Below are 15,621 nucleotides of genomic sequence, written 5' to 3'. Positions count from 1 at the left end.
TTGTACAGCAAATATGATTATAGATTTGATGGTGTTTTTTGAGTGGTTCTGTTATTTTCTGAATGTATGTGTAAATGATTATCTAAAACTGGGACTCTGACCTCAATTCTGCTCCATTAAATGAGTTATGCTGTCATTTTTTATCCACTAGATGTCACTGAATAACCATAAAATTGGTAAATAGGCTAAATTCCAGATTGGAAGCTTGCCACAGGTGAACCTCCATACAGATTCCCACCACTATGTCCCCAAGAGGCCTATCCCTCTAGACTAATTTACAGTAGATCAGTATACTAGAAGGAGACAAAAAGAAATCATTTTAGCAGTCACATACATAATGTGGCTGTTATTCTCCACATAAATCCCTAAGCACAGTTGTTGAAAAAGCGGAACTCGTATGCAGTATGCGAACAAGCACTGTGTGTCTTTATGGATGAATCTGGGAAGGGTTTACAAGGATGCGTCTCTGATTGGTATGGTGTAGGCTGTAGTGTAAGGGCGGGGTGTCTCTTTTTGAATGATATTGATGGAATTAAGAGGTACTGCCAACAACATTCTTGTTTTGTCCCAAAGTCAGCAAATACTATGCAATATTCAATATATTACCAGATAATGATAACATTATGGCATGAAACGCTATGATATCCAATCAGTTTCAAAAACGTGTAGCTTATACACTGACACATCTCAGAAATCGTCGCGTGAATATGTAGGTTACAGTAAATTAATCTGTGTGAATATAGGCTCCAGGCTACTCTAGACTAGCCTACTGTTCATAAATTACATTTTATGAAATACGAAATTATTTAAATCTAGTGAGGTAACAGTGTTGCCTATGACCATACTGAGCTTCGAATCTTACTTTGGCAATACTGCTACAGATGAAGAATATTGGAAGACGTCAGAGCACCGAGAAACCTTTGGCCCCACTTCTCTGACTCCTCTCGTCTTGCTCTGACCGCTGATAGCCTGGCTGACACCTGATACCGTGGTACAACAGCAGAGTTTGGCTAAGGAGATTCAGGAACCTGACTAATTTTCACGGAGAAACATGCAGTCGAGAGGGAGCTCGGATGCAACAGCAGATCAAGTGAAACTTTTCAAACAGCAGACTTGAGCCGCACACACGAGTCGTTGTATTGCCCCGAATCAAAGGGAGAGTTTTAGGCGTTCTGCGCGTATTATTCATGGCTGTCTAGGGAACATGCACTGCGCTCTGCGGGTCAATTTCAGCATCCACGAGGATTCCTGATGTGGAACATGGCAAGGGGGATGAAGGGAGTGCACCCCGCCGCTTTGATTTGTACTTTGACGCTATTATGTACTGGTGCCGTCCGTGGGCAGGTCTCTTTTAACGAAATTACGGGATTTAGTTTGAGTCCCCCGTACTTCAACCTTGCCGAGGGAGCACGGATCTTTTCTACCGCAACTTGCGGTGAAGATGAGAGAGGGAGACCGAGGTCAGACCTGTACTGTAAACTTGTTGGAGGACCTACCACGGGACCGCCAAGTCAAACCATACAGGTACGGTGTTCATTAAATGTTCAATATTTAGCCGTTTTCATGTTTGATTTCATGCGTCATGTAATCATGACAACTTCACATTTTTCTCATTCCGAGTTACATTTCTTCATAGAGCACATGTAATTGTTAGGCAATGGATTAAAGCGACTGTTTACATTATTCTTAGTCAAATATCATATAGTGGCAAACAGCAGTTGAAAAATAGTTGTTTATGTGGTTGACTTCCTTTCCTTACTGTTTTCCCTAGGCTCTAGTGAGTCACTAGAGCCTCCTGGGAAACATTGGCAGATTTGCCCGCCCTGGCCAAGTTGTACATCTGCCAGAAATAGTTTACACCATTGTTTCCTCTTCCAGAGGGATTGCGTTCACTTCTCTACAGTACACGCATAATGCAAATTCTGAAACACAAATCACAACAATTGACCCACAACAATAATTTTTACTTGAATGCTATAACATCAGTTACTCAAAATATTTTAGTTACTATTATTCCCTTTTGCTTATTATACTTCCCTGTTATTAAGAACATTATATTTAATTTCTACAACTTCCAAAAGTGTGTCTTTAGTGATTCTGTTATGTTCTATTGTCTCTCTGTGTTAGGGTCAGTTTTGTGATCATTGCAACTCCAACAACCCCAACAAGGCCCACCCAGTGACCAATGCCATCGATGGCACCGAGCGCTGGTGGCAGAGCCCCCCTCTCTCCAGGGGTCCAGGGTACAACGAAGTGAACGTCACACTGGACCTGGGACAGGTAAGAACCTCTCTTTGGTGACGGGCTTGCTCTAAGATAAATAGTGTGTCAGCTGCTCTGTGGAGAGAGACAGATAGAACCCCAATGCTACAAAGTGACTCAAGGATAGTTTCTCGCGTTCTCACTCCAGCCTGCTGAGGTGAGATGCCTCACCTCGTTTGTGGGAGATGGCTTTCTGCCTGCAATGGTGTTGACGACATACCTTCCATTTGGGCAGGGACTGTTTGTTTTATTGCTGTGTGTACAGTGTCTTAGTGTTGATTTTGTTTGTGAATGTGGGTGATTCCTGCGCATCTTGGCCAAGTGTCCAGTTTTACCAGTGTTGTGCTGCAAGTGTGAGTTTTCCTAACCGGAGACGGAGATAGTCATGTGAGTGATGTCTTGTAGACCGCTGTAATGCAAAGCCAGGAGTCATACGGATGTCTTCTGGCTGGGGGGAAATGCATTTATTCTGACCCCTGGCTGCAGCAGGAGTTTGGCTCATGGCCCATGAAATTGCACCTCACGCTCAATTATCCACAGTGAGGAAGAAGAGAGGAATTCTGTCTCGGGATTAGGGATCAGAGGGATGTTCAGGCTGGTTTGGGGGGTGCAGGTGATATGTTGTCAGGAGAGTTCTGTCTGTGGTTCAGAGCTGGCTGGAGACAGAGCCCCCCCCCCCCAACAGCAAATCTCCCGGAAAGTCCTAACTTTCATCAGTGCGTCTCGTCCTCAGGAGGACTGTGGGAAGAGAAAATGTAGAGAGGAGGATTCTCTCCATCTCTGTTTTTAGACTGGTGGAGAGGAGCAGAGGGGCCAGGATAAATATATCTAAGGCCTGTGACCAAGCGGACGCATGCTGGCCGCAAGGGATGTCTGAGTTTAAGACGTGGTAATGCTCCGTTTATTTGGGAGCGGGGAAAGTAGCATTACTGCATTAAGGCATGCTATAAAGGGCAGGGCCCAAGTATTTGCCCCCAGACTACCAACCACAGGCCACCCCCCCTCCCTGACCATGAGCCCCTTGCGTCCCACCCCACCTGTCAAACAGCGTCTCTGACCCAATGAGAGGCTGAGCTCACCTGGCCTCTCCCCTAACAACCTCATCCTTTTTTTGTTCCCTAAAACCTTTTGGCAGTTCTCACAATACTTCTCTAAGCGACAGTATAACCTTTTGGGTGTAATAGGGTAATTTCATGCAAAGACTGCTTTCAATAAAGTCTGAGTTGTACTAATTGGAACCGAATGGTTTGGCACACTTGAGACTTCAACCCAAGATAAATCCATCAAGCTCAATTGATGTCATATAGTTTTTAGATCCACCAGAGGATTTATCATATTATATGTTGTACAATATGACAGTGTGATTGTAAACTATTGGAATGTGGCTAATGTGCGTTATTTCTGTTTTACTATACATTTGTACTGTATATTGCATGCATTGTGAATCATGGTGTTGTTAATGCCCTAACTCATAAGACATTCTGGTAATTTTCCATTTAGGGCAGATCTTCGAGAGAAAAGATGTGCTAACTAAGCAGGTGCTGAATGAGATTTGGATGCCATGTGCTTGATCCCTACCCAACATAATCTCCTCACGTGTGTATGAAGCATAGAGAGAATAGCTTTGATTTATGTTGTTTGAAGGAGGTCATTCTAGCTTGTGCTTTCAATGCTTTTGAGGATTCTTCATACAGAGAGAGTAGGTGGTGTGGTTACTGAGATGTGTGGGGGCATGATCCAGTTCAATAGGCTTTGTGGTCTCTTTAAAGACTAACACAGGTGTCTTGCTTCGCCGGTGTTATCTCCATCTCTCTCAGCGGACATATTAGATAATAACCCAGTGGATGTTTACATGGAAATAGGGAGGTTGAAAGAGAGAAGCCACTTTTGGCGTGCGGCCGTTACAAACCGTCTTGTAAGTGCACACTTTGAAGCTCAAACCCATCATGGCCTTATTCTGCGTTTGTGAAACTTGAAATCATATGGTAACACTGAAGTCCGCACATATTTTATAGAAGGATTATTATGGACACAGACAGACAGACCGTAAAGCTTTAAGACAAGGTGACCAAGAATGGTGTTAATGACAAATAATTGTCAATAGCAGCTCTACTCTAACAACAAAATGTTCCTGTATAGAACATTACCAGAGATCTGTATATAACCCTTTTCAAGCTGTAATACCCTGTTTAAAAAAAACTTTTTTAACCCTTGTGTTATCTTCGGGTCGTTCTGACCCATCAGTCATTGTGACCCACCGTCGTATTGCGACAACTTTACCGCATACAAAAACAAAGTGAAGCATTTTCTTTTAACCGTTGGGCTGTCTCAGACCCCCCACATTGCGAAGGTTAAAAGAAAATTATTTTTATTTGTTTTTGTATTGGGTAAAATTGGGTAAACACAACGATGGTTCGTTATGAACCTTTGGGTCATGTGACCCGAAGGCAGCACGAGGGTTAAGTGGTGAGTGTCTTCTAATATTATGAAGGGTTCTATTTAAAAAAAAACTTTGCTATTAGAATGCAGGCTTTGGTGGAACTCCTCCTCAAATACAGCCCCCCCACTCCTAGTTTAGACCTGAGGCTGTGGAGGTTGCTCCCATCTGTGTTATCTGGCATTTGACCTGTGACCCAAGACAAGGCATGTCACTAGAGAACCTTGAGGGGCATCAGTGAGGTTCTGTACAGCAGCTGGAGTTGAAAGGCAAGACCTAAACCAGCTGGTCTCCAGGGCTACAAACTTCCACCCTAATCAATGTCAGGCCTGTACATTAGGACTTACAAAACCACCAAAATCCTTCCTAGAGACATGCTGTATGTGTGGAGATACTCCAACCTACCCTTTTACTGGGATTAGTGGTGAATGTGTGTTCTAGTGAACGTTGGCACCGCTGTGGTTAGCCCTCCCAGCCTGCCTGTATTTCTGGGGAATGTATTTTAGGAGGCCTGACCACATGTGCTTATCTGCCTGAGTGGCCTGGACCATGTGAGACTTGACATGCCTAGGCTTACTGCTGTCTGTCCAGCGATGCTATTGAAAGGCCTGTGATATGCTAAATGGGTGAAGTTCGAATCCGAACCATCTTGGTTAGCACACCGGCAAGTTGGTGACGACAAGTTATAGTTCACTTTGAAACAGCCTTGATGGCCGGTCTCGTAATGTTTACTCATGAGATGATTGAGATTGTATGGTTTGCGAGGTCCTAGGAGCTCTGAGTGATGATCGTCGGGTGCAACTGAGCATGAGCTAATCTGTAGGGTTTGATAAAAAGTGTGAGGTCCTTGTTTCTGATTGGCTGGGAATGGCATGGTACTATTTCAGTCTATGGGCCCTATTTTAACGATCTGAAACGCAAGTATCAAAACGCAAAGCGCAAGTAACTTTGTGGGCGGGACTCCGGTTCTGTTGCTATTATACCGGCGGGATAAATGACTTTGCGCCTGGCGCAAATCTAAAATGTGTTGATCTGAAGTAGCTACATTACTAATGGGTGTGGTTGGAGCGTAACGTGCAATAAACCAATCAGAGCGTCATCTCACATTCCCTTTAAGAGCAGGCACGCTTGTTCCATGGCGGATTGCTATTATAACGGCGGATTTGCCAGGCGCACACCAGGAGCGGTTCACAGCCGAGGAGACAGACGTTCTCGTCAGGGCCATAAAAGATAGAGAAGTGACATTGTATGGGAAAGGCAGAGCAGTTTTCTCATTGCATTAAGTTGCCGTCTCATGCTGCTCATTCAAATTCTTAGTATTATTTTTATATTTTATTTTTAAATTTGTTATAATTTTAAATTGTTTAGTTCTTAGAATTAGTTTAACCATTGTACTCTTTTACTTAATTTAAGACCCGTATATGTTTATTGTTTGCACCTTCCTGTCACAGTAAATTCCGTGTTGGTGTAACATACATGGCAAATAAACCGAATTCTGATTCTGATTGGGATGGGAGAAGAAACCCACACAAATTAGCTTCGGTTAAACAGGCGTGGGAGAATATTGCCACAATTGTTACAAATCAATTTCACATACATAATAATTTCTCATGAAAATCTTTTTAATCATTGACATGAAAGAAATATAACACATCCATACAATAAATCAAAACAATGTCATAGCTTCGCAGGAAGAAGACCCTGGCCTCGCCAGCAGTGCGCACGGGCCAAGCATGCGCCCTTAAAATAGCATCTGAATAACGCACCATTGACTTAAGACTACGCTTTTCCTGGTCTGTGGCGGAATTGTTTTTCTGAAACTGCGAAATAGAACCAGGGAACGTTTGCGCCGGAACACGCCTCCTTTTTTCGCTGAACCGCCCCCGGGAGCGCAAGGTCATTCCCTATTTTTTTTCTTTGCGTCGAGTGCAAACTAGGAATGATACTTGCGTCGTTGACAAAGTCAATTGCGCTGGGTGCAAGATAGGGCCCCTATATGTACTGGGCCAAACTGTACAAAGAAGCCCATGCTGTTTGCTGAGGTCTCCTTGTTCTGTCATGGTCATAGTGGTCATGTTATTCTGGCTGACAGGAGAGATGGGCTTTTAAAAAACTCATTTTTTATCAGCTTAAAGAATTCCTCTGGAACCTAATCCGTTTTCTCTTCAGGCTATGCCTCCTTCAGAAGTTGGCCAGGGTGTTTTATATGCATCCGTCACCCCCTTTTGTCCCCTGAATTAATGTCGGCTGTATTGTGTGACATCCTTTCTATGCATTCAAATATTCACAAAGCCTTACTTTTCTTTAAGTCCTTTTCTGAAAGTGACCTAGCCTTTTCTTTTCAGAGGGTAAATGCTGGGTGATTTAGCTTCTGTGGAACGGAGTCCAGAACAAGTTTCCCTACGGGGACATTAAAGTATATCTTATCTTAAATGAGGGATTGACGAGTTGGAGGAAATGAGACTACGAGGCATTGGGGACGTTGTGTGTCTGAGGTGATTTTGCCAGGCCAGTTTGAGGCGTAGCAGGGTTGTGCTCACGCTAGCAGGTCCCACAGATTCCTCTGCTTCTCCTGTCTCCTGGCACTGATTCAGTCCTCATGGTTCAGCAGCATAACTTCCCAATTAGGCTGTGCAACAGAGGAGCTGATTAACAGACCCCAAAACACCTCAGTGTATGCCCTGCCTGCTGTATATATATAACCTCTCTAAGATATACAGCTTGTTATTTTAAAGACATTCTACACTGTCATACTGTTAAGGAAATGTTAGATGGCAGGAGCTTTCATCTTATTCACATGTAACTGCATTGTACCATGTTAACTGTAGCTGACTGGGTCATGTCTAAAGCTCCAGAGACCTGCTTGGCTGTCGGACATGTCCCTAACTTGCTGTAGTGGTGATGGAGGTGATGTAAGCGCCCATCTTTAGCTGGGCGCCAGGCCAAGCTGGTGTCTGCTGCTAATATTTACAGCCTCTCTCCCCTCCCTGGCTCTTTCTATCTTACACACACATAGCAAATACACACACTTAATTGCCTTGTAGTCCTGCCCTGCCCTGCCCAGCCCAGCCCAGTACTGCACGTGCTGGTCACCAGCCTGGCCTCACATCAGAATCAGGGCTTATTGTTGGACCGCAGCGCCTCCCAAAACTGGAGTGCCACTATGGAAAGTCGCGGGATAGGGATTTAATTCAGGATCTACCCACCTTTTCAAGGCCACGTAGCCCGTTCGTACACAGGGAATACTAATCGTCAGGTTGAAGGTACACTGACGCAGGCGTTGACGCACACACATACCGTTTTCCTACATGTAGTATGATATACCCCGCCTACTCGGCAACAAGGTTATGCATGCGTTTCTAACACAGGGGTCATAAACACGATCACTTTTATTAAACAATTTATTTATTTCCATGTCTAAACCAGATTTTTAACAAGCTACTCGGATGGTTTACTCACTGACAGACAATACCGTCGATGGAGAACACAAGTCCAGAGCAGCAGCTGCGCCTTTTACAATGACCGGGCTGTTGACTTGACTTGTAGAAACTTTGCATTCATCCCATTTCTCATTGTACCAAAATAGCCTCTTGTGGCTATCTTTGTGTCAGGGGTGGATGCTTTTTGAATGCCATTTTGCCCGGGTGTTGCTTAAAAAGAGGGGATTATTGAGTGCCGTCTACAGGAGAGAGGTGGATGTCTACCATGGAGACAGAGAGAAACACCCCCCCCCCCCTCTCTCTAAGCACAGGCACCTGTTCCCCGTAGACAAACAGTTGAACGTTGCATTGTTTTAAACTGAACTTAAAAGACTCCACCCCCGCCATGCTGCCTGCAACTGTCTGGCACGCTGATTTGCCTCAACAGAAGGTGATGCCTCGCCTGAGCCCCTCTCCTCTGGTGTGTGTGTGTGTGTGTGTGCGTGTGTACTGCATTCCTCAGCCCTAACATCAGAGATGTCTGTCATATGGCTTCTATCTGTCAGACAGCCTTGGCTCCTGCAGTAGCCCTCCTGGTTCCTTGCTGCCATCCCACTTTCCTCCATCTGTGCATTCTGGGTCTTAAACACACACACACACACATATACCATATACCCACATTTAGAGGAGCTAGAGAAGTGAAGTAGTTAAAAGTCACGCAATTGGGTGTGGGATCTCACAGTGACTTTCCTCCGGGGGAGCAGAGCAGTGTCTGGCCCAATCACCTGAAGCGCAGGCATGTGTGAAGGCTGGGCAGGAATTCTGCATGGAGGCAACAACACGGCGCTTCACGCTTTGGGGCACACATTCATCATGCCCGAGCTGTCACACACTCACTGTGGGTAGGAGCTGTCACAGCACGGAAACACCCAGAGACACCGCTCCAGTCTTGGAGGGCTCTGTGGAACCGTGTGTGTGTGTGTGTGTGTGTGTGTGGGGGGGGGGGGTTAGGGTGTTTGTGTGGGGCTGAAAGTTATACATGTCTCTGTGTGTGTGTCTGTGCATTCATCTGAGTTGTATATGAGCATTGGAATTTCGATGCGATTGTGCTTTTGTGTGTGTGCCTGTGTATGAGTTTTTGGGAACTTTGGTAACATTACACTTGTGTGCGTGTATGTGATGGTATACACATCATGTTCTTCCCTGCTAGTAAGAATGCATTGAGGATAGTTAACATGGACTGGGATCATAGTGAGAACTGTAGGGCTGGAGAGGTGAGAATGGTGCCAGGTCACAGAGGGTTCTGCCCTGCACTGGCCTGCCCTCCAGTTAACTGCGGCTCAGCAGTCAGATTGGAATATTTATTGCCCTGTGTACATGTCTTGTTTATGGGAGTCATTGAAAGCATTTGAACTGGGGTTGAATTCCAGTGAATGGAAGGTGTCAACGTTCATATCTGTGACAGTTCTGCACCTGACCTGTTTGACCCTCTCCCTCACGCACACACCCTGTCAAACCTTAACGCTGTACTGCACAGCAACAATGTTTTACTCTACGCTGATAAGATCCAGGGGACTACATTTTTCAATGCTTCGTGACCGTAACCATTCCAAAACACTCCTCTTCATCTATAATAATGATCATGTTGTTTTTATGAGTTAACTTGTGTTGCTCAGCAATAGACTCTTAATTGTGACGATGTCATCCACATAAACCTGCAGCAGACAGCAACAGACAGGTTATCCTCAATTTGACATGAAAGACGGATTGTAGCAGAAACGTCTTTGCAACAGTGAAAAACTGTAACACCTCGCTACTGTGTTCCTGCGCTGAGGGGTTAGGGTGAGGATAACTGTTATTCAAGTGTAACTATGTGCATGACTGATCCCTCCGTTTTTTGGTGTTTTATTGCCATACGCCTGTCGTTCTGTTTCATGTCTTTGCGTTTAACAGGGTTTCTAGACTGGGATTTGGTTGCGTGTCTTTAAAATATTTCAGGCTTGTTCCAAACAAAAGGTGTTGGATATAATTCAAGGCTGATTGTTTAGACTGGCAGTGGTAGTGATGGAAAAGAAGGTGTGACAGAAGACAGGTTCTGTCTGTATGCCTGTCTCACATTCACTGCAGGAGTATTCTCACTTCTCAGTGCCATTGTGTGGTTGGATAGGATCACCATTGGCTTTGATACAAACCCTGACTGGGTCTGGATTTGAACTCTGAAAGGTTTGGCAAAAGGCTGCTTGTCAGAAAGAATAGCAGCCTAGCTGTTTGTTTTCCATAATATTATCTACCAAGACATACGTTTTGTGTCTTTGTTATGTCTTTGTTACATTTGAGACATTTCACTGGACATTTAATCTAGAGAATGGACAACACCAGGACAAGAATGGACAACCCCGTTCTAGCCCCCCTAAAAGGGCTAGAAGGGGGGCTAGGGGGTCATGCATTCCACAGACGACAGTTTTGTTGGCTAACATTTAGAAGTTTATGCATCAAGTAGAGTCATCAAGGGAGTCAGGTGGCTGAGCGGTGAGGGAATCGGGCTAGTAATCCGAAGGTTGCCAGTTCGATTCCCGGTCATGCAACTGATGTTGTGTCCTTGGGCAAGGCACTTCACCCTACTTGCCTCGGGGTAATGTCCCTGTACTTACTGTAAGTCGCTCTGGATAAGAGCGTCTGCTAAATGACTAAATGTAATGTAAATGTATCAATCTGGTGCACTTTGAGAGCAAAATTGAAAAGCTATTGTTATTGTTTTTTGAGAGGATTTTTTTTTCTTCTCTTGTAAACAATTTGGTGCTGTAGTAAAGAATTGTATGAAACGCATTAGTCGTATGTGAATGGTGACACGGAAAAGTCACACCCACAAAGCATGGTAAATGAGATGGAGTTTAACGCAGTTCACAAATGGTCAAAAACACAATATTGACTAGAGCATAGGCGTGTATATACAGAATAATAAGAAATATCATTACATTTGCCAGGATTTGTGGAGAAAAAAAAACTGTTCCAATGCCCTTTTATAGTGTATTTCTTCTGGGCTTGGCTCATTGATGGAGATTATCAGGCAGACAGCCAGGTACCGTCCTTGGAGCCAGTTGCAAATGTCTGATTTGACCTGAAAATGAAGGTAACTGCAATTAGCCAAATGAATGAAAATAGCAGGTGCTTTAGAAGTACACTACTCTTATTTTAGGGTAGACACATAAAGGATAAAGCATTAGCGTTACTTCAGTATTTGAAGTAGCCTAATGTTACATGATACGTCAACTTGCTCCTCGGATGCAGAGAAAGTAACGGGAAACACAGTTTTTAAGCCACAATTGAACCACTATTGTTTATCGGATTCATGTTGCTGTGGTAGCGTATCGCATTCCTTTGGCCTGAAGATTGTTGCTGTTGTGTGTCACTTGTCAGCGACAGGTTTTTGAGAGCAGTGGGTCGCCCTGGCACAATGTGGAGGGGCTTGACGGGGAGAGGGGGTGGGAATGTAACGCCATGGCAGGAATCTGCCAGTCGGCACGTCCCCTTGCTGCCTCCTCCCTTTCTCTCTCCGTCCCTTTTTCTCTCTCTCCCCCTTTGTCCCTCTGACGTCATCCAGACCAGTGTGAACTAACCAGCCCTCTGCTCTCTCACTCAAGGCCCCTGTGTCTGTTTTTAGTAGGATGGAGGCCTACGTTTTGTTTGTGTGCTTCGACTGTCTTTTTTTTCCCTCCTCCGCGCATCCTGTGCCATGTGGGTGGAAGTGTTCTCTGATTAGATTTTGGGACGCACCCATGCCAAGAAGAGGTCAAGACAGGGTGCTGGGAACTGGACCTCACAGTCACAAGTCCCTGTTCAACATGTTAGCGCCAGATGAGTTTTTTTTTGCTTCCTACGGACCCAACTCTAACCCTATGAGGGAATTTTCAGTAGGCTAAAGGTTTGTCTGTGCTGTTGACAGTATTGACTGTGACCTCTGTTAAGACAAGGACAAACAATGCTCTCCCTGACCCCCAATACCCCTCCCCCATCCATCAAGTAAAGGGTTCTTTTTCAAGTGGAGGCCCTGTCTTAGGGTGGAGGATCACAGTCCTTCATGTTAATTGTGGAGCCAGGCTGACAAGACCATGACTCCAATCCAGGCTTTAGCTGCTGTGCTTTGATAGGGCTGTTAGCATGGGCTGTGTTTCCTGCCAGGAGAGACATAGTGCTGAAAAGCCTTCTGGGGTTTCGAGCACAAGGTGCTGAATGATGTCTAACCAGTACAGGCCTGCCCTCATCCTTTTCAACTCTCCACAAGGCAGTTAGTCTACTGCAGGACCTTTTAGAAATGACATATTAGATACCGTTTTCATGCAGGGGCTGGATTTTGTGCTTTAGGTTGTCAGATGTTCAACAAATAGTAGTGCTATAGCCTCCTTCCCACCCAAGTCAATTGCTGCTTTATGATCCCAGCTGATATAAAATGTTCACTGGAAGGAATCTCCACTCACTGCTTTAGCAGCACAAAAGTGAGAAGTGTGCATTTGGTCAGGTGTGTTTGCTGATACACTAGACGTCTCATGACGGGATCTGTAACTCCAAACTGTGCCAGCTCCACGCCAACTATCACAAAGAAAGCTTTGACTGTCTGAAAACAACCCTTCATTCTATACAATCAAACCGAAGCTGCCTTCTCCATAACCCTAATGACGATGATCATAATAATGATGATGATGGTAATGATTATGAATTGAATATAGAAACATCACAGCCTCCCCCCAAATCTAATCAGTGTTCCTTGCATAGCTTGTATGTGCTGATGGTAGAGATAGAATAGGGTTGTTGAGGGAGGTGAACGAGTCAGAAAGGCTGTTTCCATCCTCCATCAATGCTGGATCAAGTACTTGTGATTTGAGGTGATTCTGAGTAATTGTGTGACCTTATGTGGGACAGAATGGAGACGCAGCGCTGTTAAAAGTTACAACAGCAGTTGACCCAGTGGCCGAGTCGGCTGGCAGCATTAGGAACATTAATTCAGGGCCCCAGTAGCTCAACAGAACCAGATTATCCTTGTTGACGTGCTAGTTTCCCTGACCCACGTGAGAGGAAGCAGAGTATTGTCTAAGACGTCTGCCAAAGCTGGGGCCTCGGCGAGATGGCGGTAGTGAACCAAGCCACAGGAAACCACCGAGAGGGCTGACTTGTGCCAGAAACCATTAAGGAACTTTGTTTGTTTTCACACCCTTTTGTTAAAGCGTCTGTTCTTTGTGTTCTTGTTTTCAGCTCTTCCATGTGGCCTATGTCCTCATCAAGTTCGCCAACTCCCCTCGTCCTGACCTGTGGGTGCTGGAGAGGTCCATAGACCACGGCAGAACCTACGTACCCTGGCAGTACTTTGCACGTACGTCATCTTTACTTTTTGTCTGAAAGTAAAGTTTACTTTTGTGGGTTTGTTTTGGTCTGACTGCTGTAGCACATTTGGTTTGTCTCAATGGAGTTACTGAACCAAGAGATCTTAGTGTGACCTCCACTTTTCTATTTATATTGTAGGCCTTTTGTACAGTATGATCCAGAGATGTAATTGTGTCAGTGTTTTGTTTCTGCTTAAGGCAGCATAGCAAGTATTTGGCAAACATGGTCTATAAGGTCTAATTCTCAGAATGTGATGGACTAGTGCAGACTGAAGGGGATTTGCAGCACTCAGTGAGAAATGTGTGGTTTTGTGGAGCTTTAATCTTTCTCCTTACAGCTCACACACAGTATGTTTCTGCCAGCATCTTCTTCTCTCGTACGTCCCTTATCTCCACACGTATGAGCTGGAGGGTGGGCATGCCGTGCTCCCTAGAGACACCTGCACACACACCTTGCCAGGGTGCACATATCTGACTGTTCTCTATCTCTCTCCTCTGTCTTCTTGTCTTTAACTTTTTCTCCTTTGGTCTGTTCCTTTGGGGGGAAATGTATGTCCTTACTTGTAAGGAAGGACCTAACTTACATATTACTCAATCTACTTTCAAACTCACTGGGTCTTGGTATTTAGTTGATTCCTTTTTATATATAAAAATATGGCAATTCGAAAGCAGTAGAGTTCTAAAGGACAAACCCCTATACAACCCCAATGAGCCTCTGTAGCTACCTTGTTGACTTCCTTCATGGAACAATCCTGACCCTTAAACTGACAACAGTGAAAGACAGCCTTTTTTTGTTGTTCGATGACCTTATTCCTGTGACATCATCTTTTAACAGGATGGACTGAGATAGGCCTAAATAGATTGCATCTGTATACGTGTTTGTATGTGGGGAAATCAGATTTTGCGTAGAGCTCAAAGGGGTTAGAGAAAAACTGTTCCAGCACCTGTTTTGCCAAATCTGATTTTTACAGAAGGCTATTATTACATACCTTAGATAAACCATCAGGCATAGATAGTGGATGAGATTACTGTTTGATTTAGTGCAAGAATGACTCAAATAGAGTAGAGAAGAAAGGTTGCTGTTTTGCAATGCACTGTCAACACTGTCTTATGTTTGGACTCATATGACAGTATGACCGTGATAAGTTATGATAGGCCTATGCCTGCCAAAACTGATATGAAATAAGTGCATGGGATTTGTGACAAAGTCAATTTAATTTCAAAGGGGTTCCACCTTCTTCTATTCCACTACCTTGTTCGACAGTCTGCAAAAATGTTACAGATCAAGAACATTTTATTTCTAGAAGTTGGTGTCAGAGCTCTGTGGTTGCCATTGTGACATTAGATTTGAAGCGTGAGTGCATCGAAAGGTTCGGCAAGGAGCCAAACGGCCGCATAGTCCAGGACGACGACCAGATCTGCACCACGGAGTACTCACGCCTCGTCCCTCTGGAGAACGGAGAGGTACCTTCTCCTCACCCCCACCTCAGATGGAGGGCTTGAAATTTGTGTCTGAAACAGTGTCGAGGTGGTGACTGTCTGACATGTCTGTGGTCATCTCTGTCCAGATTGTGGTGTCGCTGATCAACGGGCGCCCGGGCTCCAGGAACTTCACCTACTCCCCAGTGCTGCGGGATTTCACCAAGGCCACCAACATCCGCCTGCGCTTCCTGAGAACCAGCACCCTGCTGGGCCACCTCATCTCTAAGGCCCAGAGAGACCCCACCGTCACTCGGCGGGTAAGAGAGACCCTCGGAGACACCAACAAACAGGAAATACCGGAGCACGATGGCTGCAAGCCTCAATTCTCAACCCTGCATACTCTAAGACCTGGCCTCACCTTTCTTGTCTTTGCTGTCACGGTCACATTCAGTCATACTAAAGCAGCGTAAGTGCTGTACCTGCCTGGGGCATCAGCCAGTGTCCTACAGTGAAACCTGACACCTTATCTGCTGACACTAACACACTGACCTGATTTTGTCCTGCCTGCACATTCTTCCTCTGCGAGGCTCAATAGCAAGGCCATTCCGTCCAGTCATGGTGGTAATTCCCTCTGGTGGAGAATCATGATAAGTCCCTCACTGGGCTGCAGAACCATGAGATATGTTCTGTTCTGACTGGTAAACTG

General features: G+C 45.0%; 1 protein-coding gene across 3 annotated transcripts in view; it reads left to right on the top strand.

Annotated features, from left to right (window-relative positions):
• The first annotated feature begins 1,079 nt into the window (after window positions 1-1,079).
• LOC136958648 (laminin subunit alpha-3-like) overlaps window positions 1,080-15,621 on the top strand; it is a 55,075-nt gene continuing 40,533 nt past the window's right edge. For 2 of the 3 annotated variants that reach the window (XR_010878703.1, XM_067252693.1), the window contains exons 1-5: window positions 1,080-1,524; window positions 2,128-2,280; window positions 13,366-13,483; window positions 14,839-14,957; window positions 15,062-15,232. Coding sequence is in view for 2 of the 3 variants with exons in the window: in XM_067252693.1 (XP_067108794.1) it covers window positions 1,252-1,524; window positions 2,128-2,280; window positions 13,366-13,483; window positions 14,839-14,957; window positions 15,062-15,232 (834 nt within the window). In the remaining variant the exon portion in view is untranslated. The remainder of the gene's footprint in view (window positions 1,525-2,127; window positions 2,281-13,365; window positions 13,484-14,838; window positions 14,958-15,061; window positions 15,233-15,621) is intronic. The other variant, XM_067252694.1, reaches the window with a different exon arrangement.

This window comes from Osmerus mordax, chromosome 16, assembly GCF_038355195.1.
Source record: "Osmerus mordax isolate fOsmMor3 chromosome 16, fOsmMor3.pri, whole genome shotgun sequence".
Taxonomy (NCBI): domain Eukaryota; kingdom Metazoa; phylum Chordata; class Actinopteri; order Osmeriformes; family Osmeridae; genus Osmerus; species Osmerus mordax.
Note: the sequence above shows the minus strand (reverse complement) of the source record. Positions and strands in the feature narration are given on the sequence as shown.